The sequence below is a fragment of the Pseudonaja textilis genome, chromosome 6 (assembly GCF_049901715.1).
Source record: "Pseudonaja textilis isolate UNSWEBS1 chromosome 6, rPseTex1.2, whole genome shotgun sequence".
Lineage (NCBI taxonomy): Eukaryota > Metazoa > Chordata > Lepidosauria > Squamata > Elapidae > Pseudonaja > Pseudonaja textilis.
The window spans coordinates 7281969-7302752 of record NC_141995.1 but is presented as its reverse complement, the minus strand read 5'-3'; the positions used below and the strand labels follow the sequence as shown (position 1 = coordinate 7302752).

Here is a 20784-nt window from a genome sequence, read left to right as displayed (position 1 = left end):
AATTTTATGGAGCTTTATTGCATTTTCAGATAGGGATTGGGATAATTTTCCCAGCATGTTGATTGAATATACCTCCATGTTTTTGCTACTCAAGGATTAGGACACTTTTAAGCTAATTGTTGCTGGAGCAAGTCATAGATAGTTGGAGGCAGGTTGAAAAACAAATCTCATCAGGGTGGCCTCAGACTGATTTAGCATTGGGATCGTTGTTTGCCTAACAACACTGCTCTCATCCAACTGGTACAGTTTTCCAGTGGGGTTTGTTGAGTGGGTTGGTTTTTTTTGACCTGGGTGGATCCTGCTTGGTAGTAGCAGTTGAAAATAATGACCATATCGAGTTCCTGCTGGAAAATCTTTCCTGATTTGTAGAAGCAGAAAATCAGAGTTGTAACGGACCTTATCCGACGTCTAAGCTAATCTCTCTTCTTGGTGCCAGATTTGCTGCACCATTTCCGGCAAACGACCATTCAGGCTTTGGTTGAGGACATTCACTTCATTACATCAGCTTCTTTTAGACAGTTCATATACAGGTAGTCCTCAATTTACAACCGTTCATTTAGTGACTGTTCAAAATCACAGTGGCAAAAATGTGACTTTGGACTGACTTTTCGTCACCTTCGCCTGTTGATTGGCCCAAATTCATCCAGTTGGCTTTGATGCTTAAGGCAAGACTAGAACTCACTGACTCCTGGTGATTGGCCCAAATTCATCCAGTTGGCTGGATGAATTTACCCATATGAAGGCTAAGATGGCACTAGAATTCACAGTCTCCTGGTTTTTAGCCAGGTGCCTAACCACTAGACCAGCCTGGTTCTTCGTAACATCTTTATCACTTCCATGTAAAGAAATGGATGTGATTTATGGTAGCTGACTTGTGAGAGCAAAGGGAGAGGAAGGAAGGACCACGAACCCTGGCACTAGACGCAGCTTCAGAGGATGCTTTGAAGCGGCACAGCAATCCAGGGCTGGAAGGGACCTCGGAGATCATCTAGTCCAACCACTTGCTCCAGCAGGAGACCTTATATCATTGTGTTTGTTTTGGTGCCTCTAACACAGAAAAGAAATTCCCAGAAATCCCCAGGCATTGCCAACCTCTTCCTCCCCAATAAAAAAAACAACAACCCTAGAGCAAAAACTTCATGCAGTATTAAAAAGAAGAATAGAAAAGGGGGGCTACTGTGTATCGTTTAAGGGACTGTGAAATTGGCAAAATGGACTGCTAAATCGGCCATGCCCACCAGTCACATGACCACATAGCCAAGCCCACTATGCCACACCCACCGAACCGGTAGTAAAAAAAACTTTGAATATCACCACTGCTCCTGTCCAAGACTGCTTAGTTTTTCTGAGATCAGTCAAGACTGACTTGGTGTAGCCATCTCCTGTGATACTGAGGCTAATAGAAAGATTTCATTTTTAAGCTGGATCCAGAATAAGCTGCTGCTTCTATTGCCCAGAAGATCATGGGTTGCCCTCTCCCCTCTTTGGAAGAGCTTTATAGCTCCCACTGCCTTAAGAAAGTTCAAAACATCCTTAAAGGTCCATCTCATCCTGGGCACCCTTTTCTTGAACTATTACCATCTGGCAGAAGGTATGGGATAATAAAAACAAGGACAAATAGGCTGAAAAACAGCTTCTATCCCAGGACAGTAGCTCTGTTGAATTCTACTGCATAGTGCAATATTAATGCAATATCAGGTGCTTTCAATTCAATTGCATAGAATGGGAGGATGCGTGTTTGTGTTTATTTTCAGTCATAATGTACACTGAAGATGGTATTTAATTTCATTGTACAGGGTGCAATGACAATAAACTAAACTAAACTGCTTTCCTCTACTTTACCAAGACAAATTCCTTGTATGTCCAACCACACTTGGCCAATAAAGAATTCTCTTCTCTTCTCTTCTCTTCTCTTCTCTTCTCTTCTCTTCTCTTCTCTTCTCTTCTCTTCTCTTCTCTTCTCTTCTCTTCCCTTCCCTTCCCTTCCCTTCCCTTCCCTTCCCTTCCCTTCCCTTTAGCATCTTGTTTGTGTTCTGTGTGGGGCAGAGTGGGAAAAGCAGAGGTCTCTAGACCAGCCTGTTCAATCACTCCCTGCATGATATCCTGTCAATTTGCTCCCTACTTACATAAGCAATTATTTCACGGTTAACAAGTAGCCTCTTTTTCCCCTAGGCCTGGGAAAATCTCCAACTCCATTTATTCACGCTTGGGTGATGATGGGTGTCAGAATTCATACTCCACAATTTCTTTCTATCTGGCCTTAGGTGGGGAAAACCTTCGAGGGTGCATTACTGTGGCCTTCTCCCAACTTGCCTTCCGAATTTTGTTAAATTGCAACTGTGTGGAAGTTGTGGTTGACACACTGGGAGAGAGCCAAGACCGTTTCCTTTGGGAACCAAAAGCGTTGCACCCAGCCAAATTCACGATTTACTCGTGTAAATAATTCCCAGAGTCCAGTAAGTCCTCAACTTACAACCACAATGGAGCCCAACGTTTCTGTTGCTAAGCAAGGCAGCTCTTAAGTGAATTTTGCCCCATTTTACGACTTTTTCTTGCCACCATTAAGTGAATTAACGCAGTTAAGTAACACGGTTGTTAAGTGAATCTGGTTACTCCATTGAACTTGGCTTGTCAGATGGTCGCAAAAGGGGATCACATGACCCTGGGAACACTGCAAGTTGTTTTCAGTAGATAAAATCAAACTCTCTTCAAATATATCCCCAAGGTGCTTTTTTCAAGGGACAACTGAACTTTCCTTTTTTTTTTTTTCCCTTGGAGACGTTTCGCTTCTTATCCCAGAAGCTTCTTCAGTTCTGAACTGAAGAAGAACTGAACTGAAGAACTGAAGAAGCTTCTGGGATGAGATGCGAAACGTCTGCAAATAAAAACCAGAAAGTCCAAGTTTTGGCCTCTTGAAAAAAGCACCTTTGGGACAACCATAAAACCTGGATGGCTGAGAATCTCCGCAGACAGTCTCTTCAAATACTTGTTTCCTATTATGACATCCTTTCAGAGCAACTCATGCACAATCCTTCTTGTTCTATCAGTTAAAACTATTGTAGCGTTTCCAAACTCTAAGCATGCATCTCATCAATAAAGTGATGGTAACCAGTGGATTTGACACTTCGCTGAAGGTGTGTGGCCTATAAAAATCCGTTAGGAGGTCCCTAAACAGCAGGAATTTAGGATTAGTTGACAGTCATTGATGTGTTGGAAAGGATACTCTAAATATTTGGAGCGAGAATGTTTTGGTAACTTCAATCGATGAGTAATATGCTATGCTGTAGCTGTTTTGAGTACTTTATCCTATGATGTTATCAGCTGCATTCTCATTTGAAGGGTACTGTGGTGTGAGGCAAGCCCTAATTATTACTATAGGGAAAATAAAAGTTCAGCATTTGATATGTTTGTAAAAATAAGCAAATCTTTTAATGGGACTTCTAATTGCTGTTGTAATGATCTGTTTCTACTTGGGCTTTCTTTGGTTTTTCTCGACCACACCAAAGACATCTGGGCACGATTCAATTACTGCTTCATTAGATATTTTCATATGCCAAGGTTGTAAGCCTGAAAAATAGTCATAAGTCACTTTTTTTCAGTGCCGTTACAACTTCGATCGCTAAATGAACTGTTACAGGTCGCAGATAACAGATAACAGATTAACAGAGTTGGAAGGGTCCTTGTAGGTCATCTAGTCCACCACCCCCGCCCAATCAGGAGACCCTACACCATTTCTGACGAATGGGAGTCCAATCTCTTCTGGAAAGTCTCAAGTGATGGCGCTCCCACAACTTCTGAAGGCAATTTTGTTCCATTGGTTGATTGTTCTCACTGTCAGAAAGTGCCTCCTTATTTCCAGGTTAAATGCAGATGTCCTGTATTCCTTGTTTTATTGAACGAAGACTTTCTCTTGCTGACACAACCTTTCCAACTTTCCTAAGGCAATTACGTGTTTAACGCATCAGCAAGAGGTGGTTTGGCATTTCATCTTCAGAGGCCTCCTCATCAACCCAACCCATCCTTATCTTTTTTCCTTTTTTTGTTTGTTTGGGGAAATCCTTTGTACTCTCACTATTGCACACTTTGGTCACTCATTACAATCTTGTTAGTTTTCAGCTTCTGCTCTTTACTGAAAAGAGGTTTGTGTGTGTTAGAAACTGCAGAGATCGTTAGGGGATGCATTTGGTTGGTATGATCTTCAGAAGACGTTCAAATAATGGATTGCGTGCCCTCTGCTTCATCCCTTCGCTTGGCCCTGATGGAGACGCAATCAAACAATTTTGCTGATTATTCCTGCCTTTCTTTTCATCCAGATTGGAATGTAGGATTGCCTGCTTTAGAACAAGGTAGGATATTCATCTCCAGTTCTAATTTGGCTTAATGTATTGAGTTGCTCAGAACAAACCAGCGTGAGTTTCACACATTTGCTGGAACGGGAAACAGTTGAGTTAACTTTCCTGATTAATTATATCATGAAGAAAAGGAAAGGGTTGTATGTACGAGGAAAAGACTAATTATAATTGGATGTATATAATTGGATATCATTGTGCAAATTACTGCTTTTCTTTGCTTTATGCCTTGAGTCAGGTCTTTGAGCCTCTATAGTTTCAAACTGTTTGTACAGCCTTAGCGAAAGTAAGGAAAAAGAGACTATGGCTTAAATTATCTCTCAGGTTTAGTCCCTGGTATCTTGGGTTGAAATGTTTTGGTTATTTGACAAACTAGACATAACTTGTGGCCTTGTGGGCAAAGTTTTCTTCTCCTCCCTTCCTTATCTTCTCCTGTCTTTCACTTTTGAAGATATTCTCATAAATGGCAATCACATGACCTCAGAGGACATTGCTATTCTCATAGTTATTGTTGACTAACCATTATCTGAAAACTGGTTTGTGGTCAACTCTGGTTAGATAAAGGTGCTTAACATTATCCGCAGCCCAAAGATGGAAGCAGACAGTTGAAGGAAAGGAGTAAGGAAGAGAGGGCTCTTAGTGGTCATTTTAGAACAGAGGTCTTCAAACTTGACAGCTTTAAGACTTGTGGACTTCAACTCCCAGAATTCCTCCTCCAGTCCTGTTAGCTCAGGAATTCTGGGAGTTGAAATCCACAAGTCTTAAAGTTGCCAAGTTTGAAGACCCTTTAGATAGATAGATAGATAGATAGATAGATAGATAGATAGATAGATAGATAGATAGATAGATGGATGGGATGGACGATAGACAGACAGACAGACAGACAGACAGGTATAGATGATAAATCAAGGGTCTTCAAACTTGACAGCTTTAAGTCTTGTGGACTTCAACTCCCAGAATTCCTCCTCCAGTCCTGTTAGCTTGGTAATTCTGGGAGTTGAAGTCCACAAGTCTTAAACTTGCCAAGTTTGAAGACCCTTGTTTTAGAAGATTATGATTGTTGAATGGTTAACTTAACTGTGTTATATCACACAGGCATGCTGGAATCTTACAAGATTTTGTTAGACCCACTGAGGTCTTTTAAGATTTGACCATCCTATCAGCTTAAAAAAAAAAACCCAACCCCTTTAGTTGCTGCTGGCATTGCAGGTACTCCTTGACTGTTGACCACAACTGAGCCCAAAGCAAGACATTGGTTAAGTAAATTTTGCCTCATTTTACAACTTTTGTTGCCATGGTTCTTAAGCGAATCATTGCAGCAGTTAAGTTAGTAACATGGTTGTTCAATGAACCTGGTCTCCCAATTGACATTGCTTGTCAGAAGTTTGCAGAAGGGGATCTTGTGACCCTGGGGACACTGTAACCATCATAAATATGAGTCAGTTGTCAAGCATCTGAATGTAAATCATGTGACCGTGGGGATGCTACAATGGTTGTGTGAAAAATGGCCATAAGTCACTTTTTTCAAAACTCAAAGGGCAGATTCAATGGACCAGTAGGTCTTGGTAGGTTTTCTATGTTTCTACGTTGTTAAGTGAACCATGGGGTTGTTAAATGAATCCGGCTTCCTCCACTGACTTTGCTTGTAGGAAACTACCTGGAAAAGTTGCAAATGGCAGTCACATGACCTCAAGGGGACATTGCTATTCTCATAAATACATGTTAATAATATTAACGTGTATTTAGAATATTAACGTGTGCTTAACATTATTAAGTGTTGCACCTGATGATTCTTGACAAATGTCTCTTTTCTTTTATGTACACTGAGAGTATTTGCACCAAGACAAATTCCTTGTGTGTCCAATCACACTTGGCCAATAAAAGAATTCTATTCTATTCTATTCTAATTTCTAAGCACCGAAATTTTGATATATTTTTTTTCAGTGCCATTGTAACTTCTAAAGATCACTAAACAAATGGTTATAAATCAAGGACAACCTGTAGTACCTTCTTACCTTTCCCCTTATATTAAAGTTCTATCATTGGGAAGATCCGCTCAAGCCAAAATCAAAATTCACTGATGCTTATGATGGAAGTACAAAATTGATCAACGACTGACCCTAAGTTTCTTTCTTCTGGTAACCCATTTTTAGTTGTATAGTTTATATTCTTCTCTCCTTGCTTTGTTCTATTTAGGCTGCTTGTATTATGGTTTCCTTTGTCATAACATTTCTTTCTTTTAGCCTTAATTTTACTCCTCATGCAAGCTTCAAGTAGCCAACTTCAAAGCATTAATGAGCTATCTACATTTTTTTCCCTGTTGTTCACCCATATTCCCTCCTTTGCGTTTAATTGTCTAATCATATGATCCTCTTACATTCTACTCATTCCAATTTGTTGCTTATTTTATCCAGATTGCCATAAAACCAATACCCCACAGCTGTTCTTTTTTTTTTCTTAGTTGCCTAATAACTAACAAGGTATTTAACTCCCCCAATTAACTCTAAACAATAAGGAAACTAGCACGTAAGTGGGTTGTAAAATACTACTCTAAATGTTAAATGCCATCCAATTACTAAGCACGTTAATTGCTAAATTTTCATTAACCAGAGCTTTAAAGGAGAAGGGGAGAAAACTTGTTTAAGTTGAAAATGACTTTGTTTTTCTAGTATTAAAACTTCCCAGGTAGAATCCAATCCAAATAAGTCAAGTCCACTGTAAATTTTGTGCTTTAAAGTTACTGTTTCAAACTGCACTGTGTTGTATTGGCCTAAGAGAATAGTAGAATAAGAGAGTGGAAAGGGACCTTGGAGGTCTTCTAGTCCAACCCCCTGCTCATGCAGGAAGCTCTATACCACTTCAGTCAAATGGTTGTCCAGTCTCTTCTTAAAAACTTCCAGTGTTGGAGCATTTACAACTTCTGGAGGCAGGTTGTTCCACTGATTAATTGATTAACTATGAGGAAATTTCTCCTTAATTCCAAGATTGTTTCTTTCCTTGATTAGTTTCCATCAGTTGTTTCTTGTCCTGCCTCCAGGTGTTTTGGAGAATAGAATAGAACAGAACAGAACAGAACAGAACACTTTATTGGCCAAGTTTGATTGGACACACAAGGAATTTGTCTTGGTGCAAATACTCTCAGTATACTTAAGAGAAAAGATACATTTGTCAAGAGTCATCAGGTACGACACTTAATGGTAGTCATAGGGTACAATAAACAATCAAATCATACTAGGAAAACAGTCACTATAGATCGTAAGGATACAAGCAACCAAGTTACAGTCATACAAGTGGGAGGGGATGGGTGATAAGGAGTGATGAGAAGATTGATAGTAATAGTAATGCAGACTTTGTAAATAGTTGGACAGTGTTGTGGGAATTATTTGTTTAGCAGAGTGATGGCATTTGGGAAAAAACTGTCCTTACGTCTAGTTGTTCTGGGGTGCAGTGCTATATAGTGTTGTTTTGAGGTAAGGAATTGAAACCTATTCTTTTTGGAGAATAGCTTGACCCCCACTTCTTTGTGGGAGCCTGGGATAGTATCTTCTCAAATATAATTTGAGATGCTGCATGATAAATTTCTTACTCTGTAACTCCTTGTTCATAAACTTTATATACTGCAGTGCATACTTTCCCCCTTATGCATTGAGCTTAATTTTCATCACAAACTGCCTCTTGCATCTGAAAATATATTATCAACACTGTGATTTATCCCAAGGAAGGTCTCTTTGCTAAGCTTTGTATAGTGTCATACAGGTAGTCCTCGACCTACGAACACAATGGAGTCCAAAATTTCTGTTGCTAAACTAGATAGTTGTTAAGTGAATTTCCCCCCATTTCATAACCTTTCCTGCCATCGTTAAGTGAATCACTGCAGTAGCGTGGTTGTAAAATGAATCTGGCTTCCCCACTGACTTTGCTTGTCCGAAGGTCACAAAAGGTCACAAAAGATCACACGACCCTGGGACACTGTAACCGTCATAAATACGAGTCAGTTGCCAAGAGTCTGAATTTTTGATCCAGTGACCATGGGGATGCTGCAATGGTCATAAGTATGAAAAATGAACACAAGTCACTTTTTCAGTGCCATTTTAACATCATATCAGTGGTGCTACTCAGCCGGTTCGCACTGGGTTGGGTGAACCGGTAGCAAGGATTTGGCGTGGGTCACCAAACCGGTAGTAAATTCTGGCTGGCCGCCACCCCCCCACCCGATCGCCCTTCCGCCTGATGCTCGCTTCACCCCGCCCGCCTGACATTCGCCTGAGGTATTTCTTTCTTTTTTTCCCCCTCCCGACAATCAGCTGTACATAAATCAGCTCTTCTTGTTGAGGCAGGAAGGCAAAAAATGGCTCAATCCCCCCCCTCTATTTTTTGCCTTCCTGAGCCCCAGATGAGCCTTAAGGGAGCAAAAACACCCCCCCCCGAGGCTCCTCTGAGGCTAAGAAGCTCCCAAAATGGAGCTTGGAGGGGTGTTGCATGCCCCACCCCATGCTCTGTTCCTTTTCTTCCTGAGCCTCAGGGGAGCCAAAATGTCCCCCCTAGAGGCTCCTCTGAGGCCCAGAAGGCCCCCCAAATGGGTGGGGTCAAGTAGAAAAAAAAGCCACACCCACCCAGTCACATGGCCCCCCACCTGCCAAGCCATGCCCACAGAACCGATAGTAAAAACAAAAATTGAGTCCCACCACTGCATCACTAAAAGAATTGTTATAAGTCAAGGAGTATCTGTAGCGGTTGAAGTGTTTTTGGACTAGGGATATTCACGATCAAATTGCTTTTCAGCCACAGAGTTCAAAAGATAACAGGGGCCAATGGCAGCCTATTTTTCAGTTCTGGATAAGCTGAGATACAAAAGCAACCATTGAAAAAAAGTACAGAATAGAATACAGGCCAGCGGAGCAATCTTCTAATATTTAGGGGGCTGCCATCAGGAAGATGGCAGTCAACTGATTCTCCCAAGCAGGCAAGAAGCAATGGATGGACACTAATCAAGGAGAAGTCTGTAGAGATTCTCAGTCATCCAGGTCATGGTTGTTCCAAAGGTGCTTTTTCAGGAGGAAACTGGACTTTCTGATTCCCCCACCTCATCTTTTGAAGACATTTAGCTTCTCATCCAAGAAGCTTCTTCAGCTCTGACAGGATCCATCAATCCTTCCATTCCCCACTATCCTGTCAGAGTGAAAGAAGCTTCTTGGATGAGAAGCTAAATGTCTTTTTTTTTTTTGAAAAAAGTTTATTGACTTTAACAACAAACAAAAAACACATAAAACATAAAATACGAAAACATCATCCTCCTTCATGAATTTACAGACAGTGTATCGGTTGGTTTACCACTCTTTTTTGTGCATCCATTTCATAGTCTCCATTGTAGTTATATTACGTAATAGCTCATATTATCAATCAACAATTATATAGCCTAATATCATTAGGGATTTTATGATAAATTGACTAACCTAGGTAGGATTTTGACAGGTACTGATGAGAAGCTAAATGTTTTCAAAAGAAAAAAAACACAAGAAAATCCAATTGCTGCCTGCAAAAGCACCTTTGCTTCACCTTCACCTTCAAGGAGAAAAGCAACCTAGAACTAAGGAGAAATTTCCTGACAGTGAGAACAATTAATCAGTGGAACTGCTTGCCTCCAGAAATTGTGTGTGCTCCATCACCGGAGGCTTTTAAGAAGAAAATTGGACAACCGTTTGTCTGAAATGGTATAGGATGTCCTGCCTGAGCAAGGGGGTTGGACTAGAAGACCTCCAAGGTCCCTTCCAACTCTTTATTCAGTTATGAGTTTTGTCTAGTGCTGTTGTGTATTCCTGGGATGGTGTTTGTGTTTACATGGATGTTTTTTGTTTTGTTCCCTCTTTGCCTCTCTAATATGGTGTTTGTACCATTTTTATTTATTTTATTTTGCCAATCGCTTACAAGAGGATAGGTATAAGTAAAAACATAGTTATGAATACATGGATACCTATAAGAGAAAAACAACAACAACAATAGGACAGGGATAGTAGGCACATTGGTGTGCTTATGTGTGCCCCCTACAGACTCTTAGGAAAGGGGTGAGGTCAATGGTAGACAGTCTAAGGTTAAAGTTTTTGGGGTTTGGGGAAGAAACCACAGAGTCAGGTGGAGGATTCCAGACATTGACCACTCTGTTGCTGAAGTTGTATTTCCTGCAATCGAGTTTGGTGTGGTTTACCATTTTCCCACTTTCCACCAAATCCTCCAGCCACTACTCCTGACTCTCGGCTTCTCTTCCTCTGTAGTTTGCCTTCCTTGAGTGTTAACATTTGACAGCATCACCTGCTGTTTGGGACCCTGCTGTTTGACCTCCCCTTTGTTTTGCAAAATGAACAGTTAATCCCTGGGGTTGGCTTCATCAACCCACAAGGCGGTAATGACCTCTTTAAATCTCTCCTTCTTAGGGGGTCTTCGTTTTTTATTTGTGTGGCTTGGCATAGGATTTCTTGGCCTGTTTCATTCCATCTCATGCCCTTCTTTTATCTTGGCCTCAGGGTTTTGTTTTTTTTCTCCACTGGCTTATTTTTTTTTGCTGTTGACATTTTGTAAGGACGCTTGCTGTGGGTTCCTCATTTATCTATCTTTCTGAGCCCTCCCTAATGATCTCAGAAAGACTTCTGTGACAGCTTCCCATGTTCAAAGCATGGGAAATACATGATTGTCTCATCCTGGTGATTGCAGAAGGATTTCAGAGTTGGAAGGAACCTTAGAGGTCTTCTGATCCAACTCCCCCTGCCCCAAGCAGGAGATCCTATATCATCAAGACAAATGGCTGTCCAATCTCTTTTTAAAAACACCCCCCCCTCCCTTGGAGCACCCACAGCTTCTGAAGACAAGTCACTCCACTGATGAATTGTTACCATCAGGAAATATCTCCTCCGTTCTAGGTTGCTTCTTTCTTTAGTTGAGTTTCCATCATTGCTTCTTGACTTGACTTCTGGTGCTTTGGAAACTTAACGAGGTCTTATTATTTATCACACAACACAAACTGTTCATTAGATCACCTGTTCCCCTTGCCTCCATGTTTTTTTTTTTATCCAGTTTGAGAAAGTTGTAAGCGATGTAGTGGTTTGTGGAAAGACAACGTACCTTTTGTAATGGTTGATTGATGAACGAACGTGGTCTCATTGTGTATGGCTGCAGGTGTATCTTGGCCAACAAACTACTAAGACCAGGTTGGGTGAGAAATTCTTAGAGGCTGTAACCCCAACTGGATGGCATCAAATTGAGAAGGTTACTTTACAGTTGTCCCAAAGTTGATTTTTCAAAAGACAATTGGATTTTTAGATGTTTAGCTTCTTATCCAAGAAGATTCTTTTCTGAAAAAGTGACTTATGACCGTTTTTCACACATATGATCATTGCAGCATCCCCATGGCAACTGATTCATATTTATGACGGTTGTCATGTTCTGGAGCCATAAGATAACATTTTGTGAATGTCTGACAAAGTCAACGAAGAAGCCAGATTCATTTAACATCTGTGTCACTTACTTAACAACTACAGTGACAACTTAACACAACTGTGCCAAAAAGGCTTTGTAAAATGGGCCAATTTATGTTGTTTAGCAACATAAATGTTTGGCTCCATTATGCTTGTAAGTTGAAGACAACCTGTACATTGGCTTATATCCACCACGGCAATTATTTTGAATAAACATTCCTCTCTAACAATAATGTGCTGCACTGGATTGGTGACAACCATTTTGTACATGGTAAAAGGCACTGTTTTCCTTGTCATCAAGTATTTCAGGAAATACTTCTGACCTGGCAACTAGATTAAGGGGCTTAACGTTGGTGAATGCTAGCACAGAATATTATGTTGGGCATAGTGCAGAGAACTATTTGAGCTAATCCTTTCTTAGAGTTTCAATTTCTTACGTAATTTAATTCTTAACTGAGAAGCTAGACACCTGTCACTAATACTGTTTTGCCCATTGTCCTTCTACTTGTCATTGGTTATATCTCTTTATTAATGGGGCACTCCAGATGTTTTGGAGGTTCACGCTTCTACAATACTCCTCCAACACTGCCAGAAGAAATAGTTAAATTTCTGAAAGATTTACAGAAGTGCTATGTAGACCTTTCCTGTTGACATGTGCATAGTTTTCATTTACAAAGGACTCCTATAGAAATCTATTATGCAGATTTCTTACCTCTTGTTGAAGAAACAAAAGGAGAATGAGTGGGTGGTGACTTCTATGCCATTAATTTCATTTTGAGCTGATTCACATGAATGAGTCACTGATTGACTCTTCAAAGCTTTTGATTTGGGATGTGTGGAATGGAAGGCCATATATGATTATCACAGCTGAATAAAAAATCTACAACGTATTGCACACAATATATTGTAATGCAGTTTTGTAAACACCCACTTAGCTTCGAAACTGTGAGGTAAAATCACTGTTAAAACACTGTAAAACTAACTTGGATAACTTAACTTTCAACTTAATAAATTAGAACGTTCTTCAGATCATGGATCCAGCTATCCATTATGCTTACATCCTGGGTGTCTATGGAGATACTCAGTCATCCAGGCCAGGATTGTGCAAAAGGTACTTTTTCAAGAGGCAACTGGACTTTCTTGGTTTTCAAACGTCTTCAGAGAAAAACATTTTCAAGAAAAAACAAAGAAAGAAACAAACAATTGCCTCTTGAAAAAGCATCTTTAGGACTTACATCCTAAGTTTGTCACCCCAACTCTGAGGCACCATGAAAGGGACAATAAGTAACACTTGTTTTAAAAAAAGTCCTTAATGGTACCCTTTTCAGCAGCTTATTAAGCGTGTCAAATGAAGTGAGATGCTTTACAAGCCTGGATTTAAAAAAAAAAACACAAAAGAAATTAGTCCATTGCCCATGTAGGTCCAATAGGAGGAAGGGAAAAGTCTGAAGTTCATTACTTCAGGGTGATTAGCTTGACCCCTGATTGTATGTAATACTTGCTGAGCACAATCTGTTCCCTCTGGAGGCCAAGATGAAAATATGTTGTTCTAAACTAAGGAGAGCTTGAAAATAACTAATGAATGGCCCATTAATTTCCAGTGGTACTAAAATGAACATGTGGTGGAGGTTGAGGTGCATCAGGTCTTGTGACCCAGAAAATTCTGTATTGGGACCTTTGTCATAACTCCAAGTAAAATGCAACTCAAGCCAAAGTAAAAAAGAAAAGAGAAGATAAGACTGTACAGTTGTATAACTCTACTTTAATTGTAGAAATGGGTGGATTCATTTAGAATAGAATAACAGAGTTAGAAGGGACCTTGGAGGTCTTCTAGACCAACCTCCTGTTTAGGCAGGAAACCCTACACCACTTCAGACAAATGGTTATCCAATCTCTTCTTAAAAACTTCCAGTGTTGGAGCATTCACAATTTCTGGAGGCAAGTTGTTCCATTGATGAATTGTTCTGTCAGGAAATTTCTTCGTAGTTCTAGGTTGCTTCTTTCCTTGATTAGTTCCCATCCATTGCTTCTTATCTTGCCTTCAGGTGCTTTGGAGAATAGTTTGACTCCCTCTTCTTTGGGGAAGCCCCTGAGATACTGGAACACTGCTATCATGTCACCCCTAAGTCCTTTTTTTCATCAAACTAGACATCCCCAGTTCCAGCAACCGTTCTTTGTATGTTTTATCCTCCAGTCCCCTAATCATCTTTGTTGCTCTTCTCTGCACTCTTTCTAGAGTCTCCACATATTTTTCACATCATGGCTACCAAAACTGGATGCAGTATTTCAAGTGTGGCCTTACCGAGGCCTTATATTTAAATAAGTAAACCACATGTGCGTATGGAAACTTATACAGCTGAGTCTCAACTGCTTTTCCTCCATTGACCAACCAGATGTTGGCTGAGAGATAATGAGAATTACCATCTATACATCTGGATGGCTAATCCAGATAAAGTGATATTATTATGGTTAGTGGCACAGTCAACCAGGTGTTTAGACTGGATTTGGTATTTTTATCCACCTATCAAGACCTTCCCATGGATCTAAGATAGGCAGATTTAAAATAATAATATTAAAGGTATCACAGGTTCTAAGCCAAGGATCTTCAAGCTTGGCAAGTTTTAAGACTTATGGACTTCAACTCTCAGAATTCTCGAGCTAACATGACTGAGGAGGAATTCTGGGAGTTGAAGTCCACAAGTCTTAAAGATGTCAAGTTTGAAGACCCTTGTTCTAAGCTGTTCCAAGTAAAGGTGCCTTTTGCAATTGACTGATAGTGATTTTGTCAATGTGCATGATGTTCCAGTTGTGCTCCAGAAGTTTGGGAATATCAAGATTCTCCCAAGGACCTGATGTGTTTTTTTGTACAGTCAGCCATATATTAGACTGAGTTTAGTATTTTTTGTTCACCTATCCAATCCTTTCCAAGATGGCTACAGGTATTAGCAGATTGGGAGGCATTCAAGGTAGTGGAACATTTAATGGAAGTCAAAATCAGCACCTTGGTCAGCGATCCATTGGACCAGGGATTCTTTTACAATCCTCAGTAGGGGTTTGGACACCTCAAAATCTGTGAAATAATTGGATAAGGGATGTGGGTCCTAGCTGTTACTTTTTCTGAAGCATTGTAACTTGGCAATGAATTAAGAGGCTTTCTCCAAGTTAGTAATTTATGTTCAAGGAGAGATTTCTTTCTTGGAGCAGGTTACTGGAGGTGGTGCATCTACCATGGAAGCTCCTTCCTCTGATAAAAGCTTCCCTTATCAATTAATTTCTAAGAAATCACTGGATCACTTCTTGAAGTAAAAGTATCTGGGATTGGGACCTAGGAATCGAGGAAAGAATCAGGTTCAGTCCTCCCAAAACTAGATTAGTTAGGGCAAAGGTTGGTAGAACATTTGCCAAATCTCAGCCAGCGATAGCACTTAGATTTACATATCACTTTACAGTGCTTTATGGCACTCTCTAAGTGGTTAACAGCATCTGCCTATTGACCCCAACAATTTGGGTTCTCTTTTTACCAACCTCAGAAGGATGGAAGGTTGAGTCAACCTTGAGCCTGGTGAGATTTGAACTGCCAAATTGCAGGCAGCTGCCAGTCAGCAAAAGTAGCCCTGCAGTACTGCACTCTAACCACTGTGCCATCCTGTGACTAGTTGAATGAACTAATTCGAAATCGATGAATTGGAGCCTTTCTCTCTTGTACGAGTTTTATTGAGTAGCTTTGATTGGAGTAGATTCCTTCCTTCCTTCCTTCCTTCCTTCCTTCCTTCCTTCCTTCCTTCCTTCCTTCCCTCCCTCCCTCCCTCCCTCCCTCCCTCCCATGCTTCAGTATATAGTGTGGGAAATATTACTTGTAACAGTCTTTCAATTATTGTTCCTGGAAGAATTCACAAGATCTGTCAAACTCTTTTTAAGCCATAGTCTGTGCTTTTTTTAGTCTTTTTAGCTGATTAATCAGCAAGGGAATACATTAACTGGCAGTATAGATATTAGTAATATTAATGTATACATGGAGTAACTAAAGAAAATGATTAGCAATAGAGTTTTTCCTCTTCTAATAACCTCAGTTTCTAACCTCATTAGATCCTAATCGTCTGTTGGTTTCCATGCAAATATTTTATAATTTGCATTTATACGTTTATGTAATTATAATATAGAAGTATTGCTGTCCCTATTGCTTATTTCTTCATTTCTTACAGGCTAAGGGCTCATCTCTTATTCAAAGATTACTCACCCCCAGAGGGTAATGAGATGTAGAAAGTAAAGCAATGCCTCTTAGATCAGATCTTCAAAATAGTTTTAGGTGAGTTCTGGGTTTTCTGACGGAATTCTATTTCCTCCTTTCAAAAACAGACAATAAAACCTGGAAGAACAGCAGATCTCTTTATCAAACTTTAGATTTATAATTAAGAGTTATAATCTTAATTAAGAGTTTTAGATCTAGGGAGAAGAAACCATGTCTGATGACACCTATGTTATGTAGCTCAGGTTGAGGTGCTACACAATTCTTCACGTTGGACCATACCTGTCGTATCTTTGTTTGAGACCGTACAGAGAATACACAGAGCAATTTGTGACTTATCCTCCAAATTTTACTTCCTCCTTTTTTTTTTTTTTAGATTAAAAGGAGGTCGATGAATTTCCACTTATCTGAGAACACAAGGTCTCGATTAATATTTCCTTTATTTATGTAAACATCATGTAAACCTAGTTTGATGCCCTGTGATTGCCTTGTGCCCTTTCTTTTCTCTTTCTTTTCTCTTTATTGGTGCGTCGGATAACTAAATGGACCAAAACACACAGCCTTCTGTGCAAAAGTAGGAAAGAGTCTATTTTGTTAAATATTCCCTTTGACATTGGTAATGAGTCTTAGAGGGGTAACGCGCTGCCTCGCAAGCCAATGAAAGTTCCCATTTTGTACAAAGGGAGGGGAAGTTGGCAGTGGGTTGCCACTTCCTCTGCCCCCCAGATAGTTTGGCTCGAACCGGTTCTTCGCCTGTAAAGAAAAAGTCTTGAAAAGGACCTCAGCTGACCAGAATGTGAAAGTTCCCTGGGCATCGACCACAGAACAAATTGGTGCTGAGCCCAGAAGTTCTGTTCTGGTTTTCCTTTGACCAGGAGCTGTGTGGGTTTTGTTGCTAACACCCATCTTAAATGAGCGGGGAGAGAAATCTCTTGTCCTCTTGAACTTTACCCCAAGCTTGTAAGTTTTAAGAAGTAAGTGCAAGAAGGGAGAAATAGAGACGGTAGGTAACCTAGGAAGTTTAAGGACCACCCCAAAAAAAGGAGAGAAGCCCGTGTTCCACCAAGTTAACATGTCAGATGGAAAAGACCACCAACAGAAGCAACTCAATGGCTATGGAGAGAAGGCGAAAGAGAGAAGCCGGACTTCTGTGGTTGTTCAACAGTCCGTTAACCGCAGTATTTTCACCTCTGCAGTCTCTCCCGCCGCCGAGCGCATCCGTTTTATCTTGGGAGAAGACGATGACAGCCCGGCACCACCACAGCTCTTCACAGAACTGGATGAACTTCTACCTGTGGATGGGCAAGAGATGGAATGGAAGGAAACGGCCAGGTGAGTACCGTTCGATGGGCTGGTTGGGGTTGCTTTTTTGTCCTTGAGAAGAAGGTTCAAGTCCCACGCCAAAGAATCTGGACCAATCCTACATGTTAATTGGGGGGGGGAGAATGGGGAACCCAAAATTTCCTAAAATAAGGGGTTCCACTGTATGGATAATAATTATAATCCAATGTTCAGGAAGGTGTTTCTGAACAGCAAGAATTTCATTCTCGCATTGTATTTTAAATACCTCTTTTGAGAGCTTTTTGGAATGAGTTGTATTCCAGGAAAAAGTACATTACAGTCATATTTCATATTACCTATTTCTGGGGCTTTCAACCATTGAAATAGTTGAAAAGTATTGAAATAGTTTCACTTTTTACTGATTTGATGGGAGATAGGAGCTACATGTATATGCTGAATTAAGCAGTCAATCAAATCTTGGCTCAGCTAGTAACTTATTACATATAAGTTCTTTTTCTTCCTCAAATCCCCTTTTCTAATATGGAAATAATAAAACTAGCCAACTTCATTGGGTTATGCTAAGGATTACTCAGATGTAAGCTGGTTTATAGAATGCAGTAAAGCCATAATTGATGGTTTAATTTTGGCTGAGCATGTTGCATGCGGATTTGTGGGTTTGTAAAATCCTGACTTTAAGGCTCAGCCATCCCAGAGGTGCATGTTCAAAAGGCAATTGGACTTCAGATGGTCAGAACTGAAGAAGCTTCTTGGATGAGAAGCGAAACATCTTCAAGGAAAAACAAATAAAAACCCAGTTGCCTTTTAGAAAAACACCTTTGCATGACCTGGAAGACGGAGAATTTCCATAGATATTAAGACTCAATCTATCATGTGAATTCAGCAATGTTTATATGGGATAGCATGATGTGTAAACTATTCTGTCTTTGTAGAATGTTTTGTCCGCTCGAAAAAACAACAACCCATTTATAAAACATGGGTTTTTATACTTTACAACATAATAGTTTATTTATGGAAGTTCTGAGGATCACTTATTGTCAGCCCCTATGCTTCTGAAAACCAGCTGCTGGGTCACTTATGGGTTTCCTTGTCCAAGTGGCTGACCATTATGAGAACAGGCTGTAGGTAGTCTTTGATTTCTGACCATTCATTTAACGACTGCTTGAAGTTATGATAGCACTGAAAAAAGTGACGTACAACCAGTCCTCACCCTTATGACCATTGCAGTGTCTCTGCAGTCATGCAACCAACTTATATAGGTATGATAGTTGCAGCATCCAATGATTATGGGATTGACTGCCTCAGTAATTGGGAAAGTCAACGGGAAAGCCAGATTTGCTTAACAACCACATGTTTCACTTAACAACCGCAATGATTTGCTTAACAGCCATGATCAAAATGATCGTGAAATCGGACATGACTCACTCAACAACCATCTTGCTTTGCAAGGGAAATTCTGGTCTTAATTGTCTTAATTCAAGGACTATTTGAATTGGAACTAGATGGTCCACGGCAGAGGTCTCCAACCTTGGCAACTTTAAGACTTGTAGACTTCAATTCCCAGAGTTCCTCAGCCAGCTCTGCTTAATCTCTTGAGATCCCTTCCTCTGCAATCTCTCCATTTTAATTTAATTCTCTTCAATGCTGGGAGTTGAAGTCCACAAATCTTAAAGTTGCCAAGGTTGGAGACCCCTGGCCCACGGTGTCTAGGCAAGAAGACACTATTTATATTCTTAATGATGAAATGGAATCATCTTATTGCGATGTACAGGGAGTCCTCCACTTACGACCACAACTGAGGCCAGAATTTATATTGCTAAGTGAAACATTGGCGAAGTGAATTTTGCCCCGTTTCACAAACTTTCTTGCTTCAGTTAAGTGAATTGTTGCCATTGTTAGGTTGTTAACACGGTTGCTAAGCGGGATCTGGTTTTCCCATTGACTTTGCTGGTCAGAATTTCACAAAAGGTACACACACACACACACATGATCCTGGGACACTGCAGCCGTCAGAAACATGAGTCAATTGCCCACTGTCTGAATTTTGAGTTAGTGACCACACAGGGAGGCTGCAATGGTCGTAAGTGTGACAAGCGGGCGTAAGTTTTTTTTAAAAAAAGTGATGTAACTTTGAACAGTCGCTTAAATGAACGGTGTCAAGTCGAAGACTACCTGTAACCATATACTCAGTGAGTCGGTCTCCAGACCTTCAATCTGGGTCTAATTCAAATGAAGCCCTTTTGAAGGGATGGTTGTTCAATTCAGACAAAATACGAAAACAAGCGCTGGGTTTCTCCGTTCCAACCCATTTATGGTTTCTTTGGAAGAGAAACCTAGAGATAAAATAGTTCCTGAGCAATGACCCCGTTAAGCAATAGTTAATGAAGATGCCATTAATGTAATCAGGTTAGTGATTCCACGGACCTTGCTTGGCTTAGCGGAGACTTTTAACTATGACGTTATAATAACTTATCTTTCTGCCAAGTCTGGACTCTTTATATTTTTCACTTTGGGGAAAATTACTGGGCTGATCGAAGCGCTGACTCAGGATTGTCCAGGATCAGTGACATCAATGCTTTTAAATATTAGCCTTTCAGATTTTTTTCTTTTTAAAGCTCTCCTAGCTTACTTTCTGCCTTAAGATATATTTTTTAATTGGATTTCAGTTATGGCAGATAACTTCTCCCCATGTGCGTTTCTAATATTTCTGCTCCTTAAGGCAACTCCCTACGTTATTATTATTTCCCTAAGCAAATACCAGCAGTATGAATTTATCTCTTTTGCAGTAAATATCAAGTGGTGTCTCGAATTAAAACTATTTAAAATTATTTAGTGACTGTTCGAAGTTACAAGGGCACTGAAAAAAGTGACTTATGACTGTTTATCACCCTTACAATGATTGCAACATCCCCCATAATTCAGACGCTTGGCAACTGACTCGTATGTACGACGGTTGCAGTGTCTTCAGGCTCTTGGGATCCTCTTTTGTGACCTTCTGACAAGCACTTAACGACCGTGTTACTGACTTAACTTCAGTGATTCACTGAACGGGGGAAAGAAACGTCATAAAATCGGGCAAAACTCACTTAACAGAAACTTTGGCCTCAGATATAGTCATGCGTCAAGGACTTTCTGTATGGATAACATTCGCCGTTCAGGGTGCACAGATATTTCCAGTCTACACTCATTTAACAGTATATCTCATTGGCCAATTTTCTCAAGCAAGTAACGGTTGGGAAATTCATGTATTTATAATTATTGCTGCACATTTAAGCACGCTGTGGGAAATCAATGGGCTTTTTTTGTGTGTGTGCATTGAAAATAGGAAAATGTCCTTGATAGATCAATGTTAAGAGATACTTCCTAACAGTAAGACGTTGACAGTGGAATCCTGGACATGTTTCCTTTGTGTGTTCAGGTGGAA

The 20784-nt window shown here is 40.2% G+C and overlaps 1 protein-coding gene across 1 annotated transcript in view; it reads left to right on the top strand.

The window, feature by feature from the left end:
* SLC4A4 (solute carrier family 4 member 4) overlaps window positions 1-20784 on the top strand; it is a 182150-nt gene that overhangs the window by 63270 nt on the left and 98096 nt on the right. Inside the window, 1 exon segment of the mRNA XM_087935768.1 lies at window positions 17258-17393. Within this exon segment, the coding sequence (XP_087791894.1) occupies window positions 17258-17393 (136 nt within the window).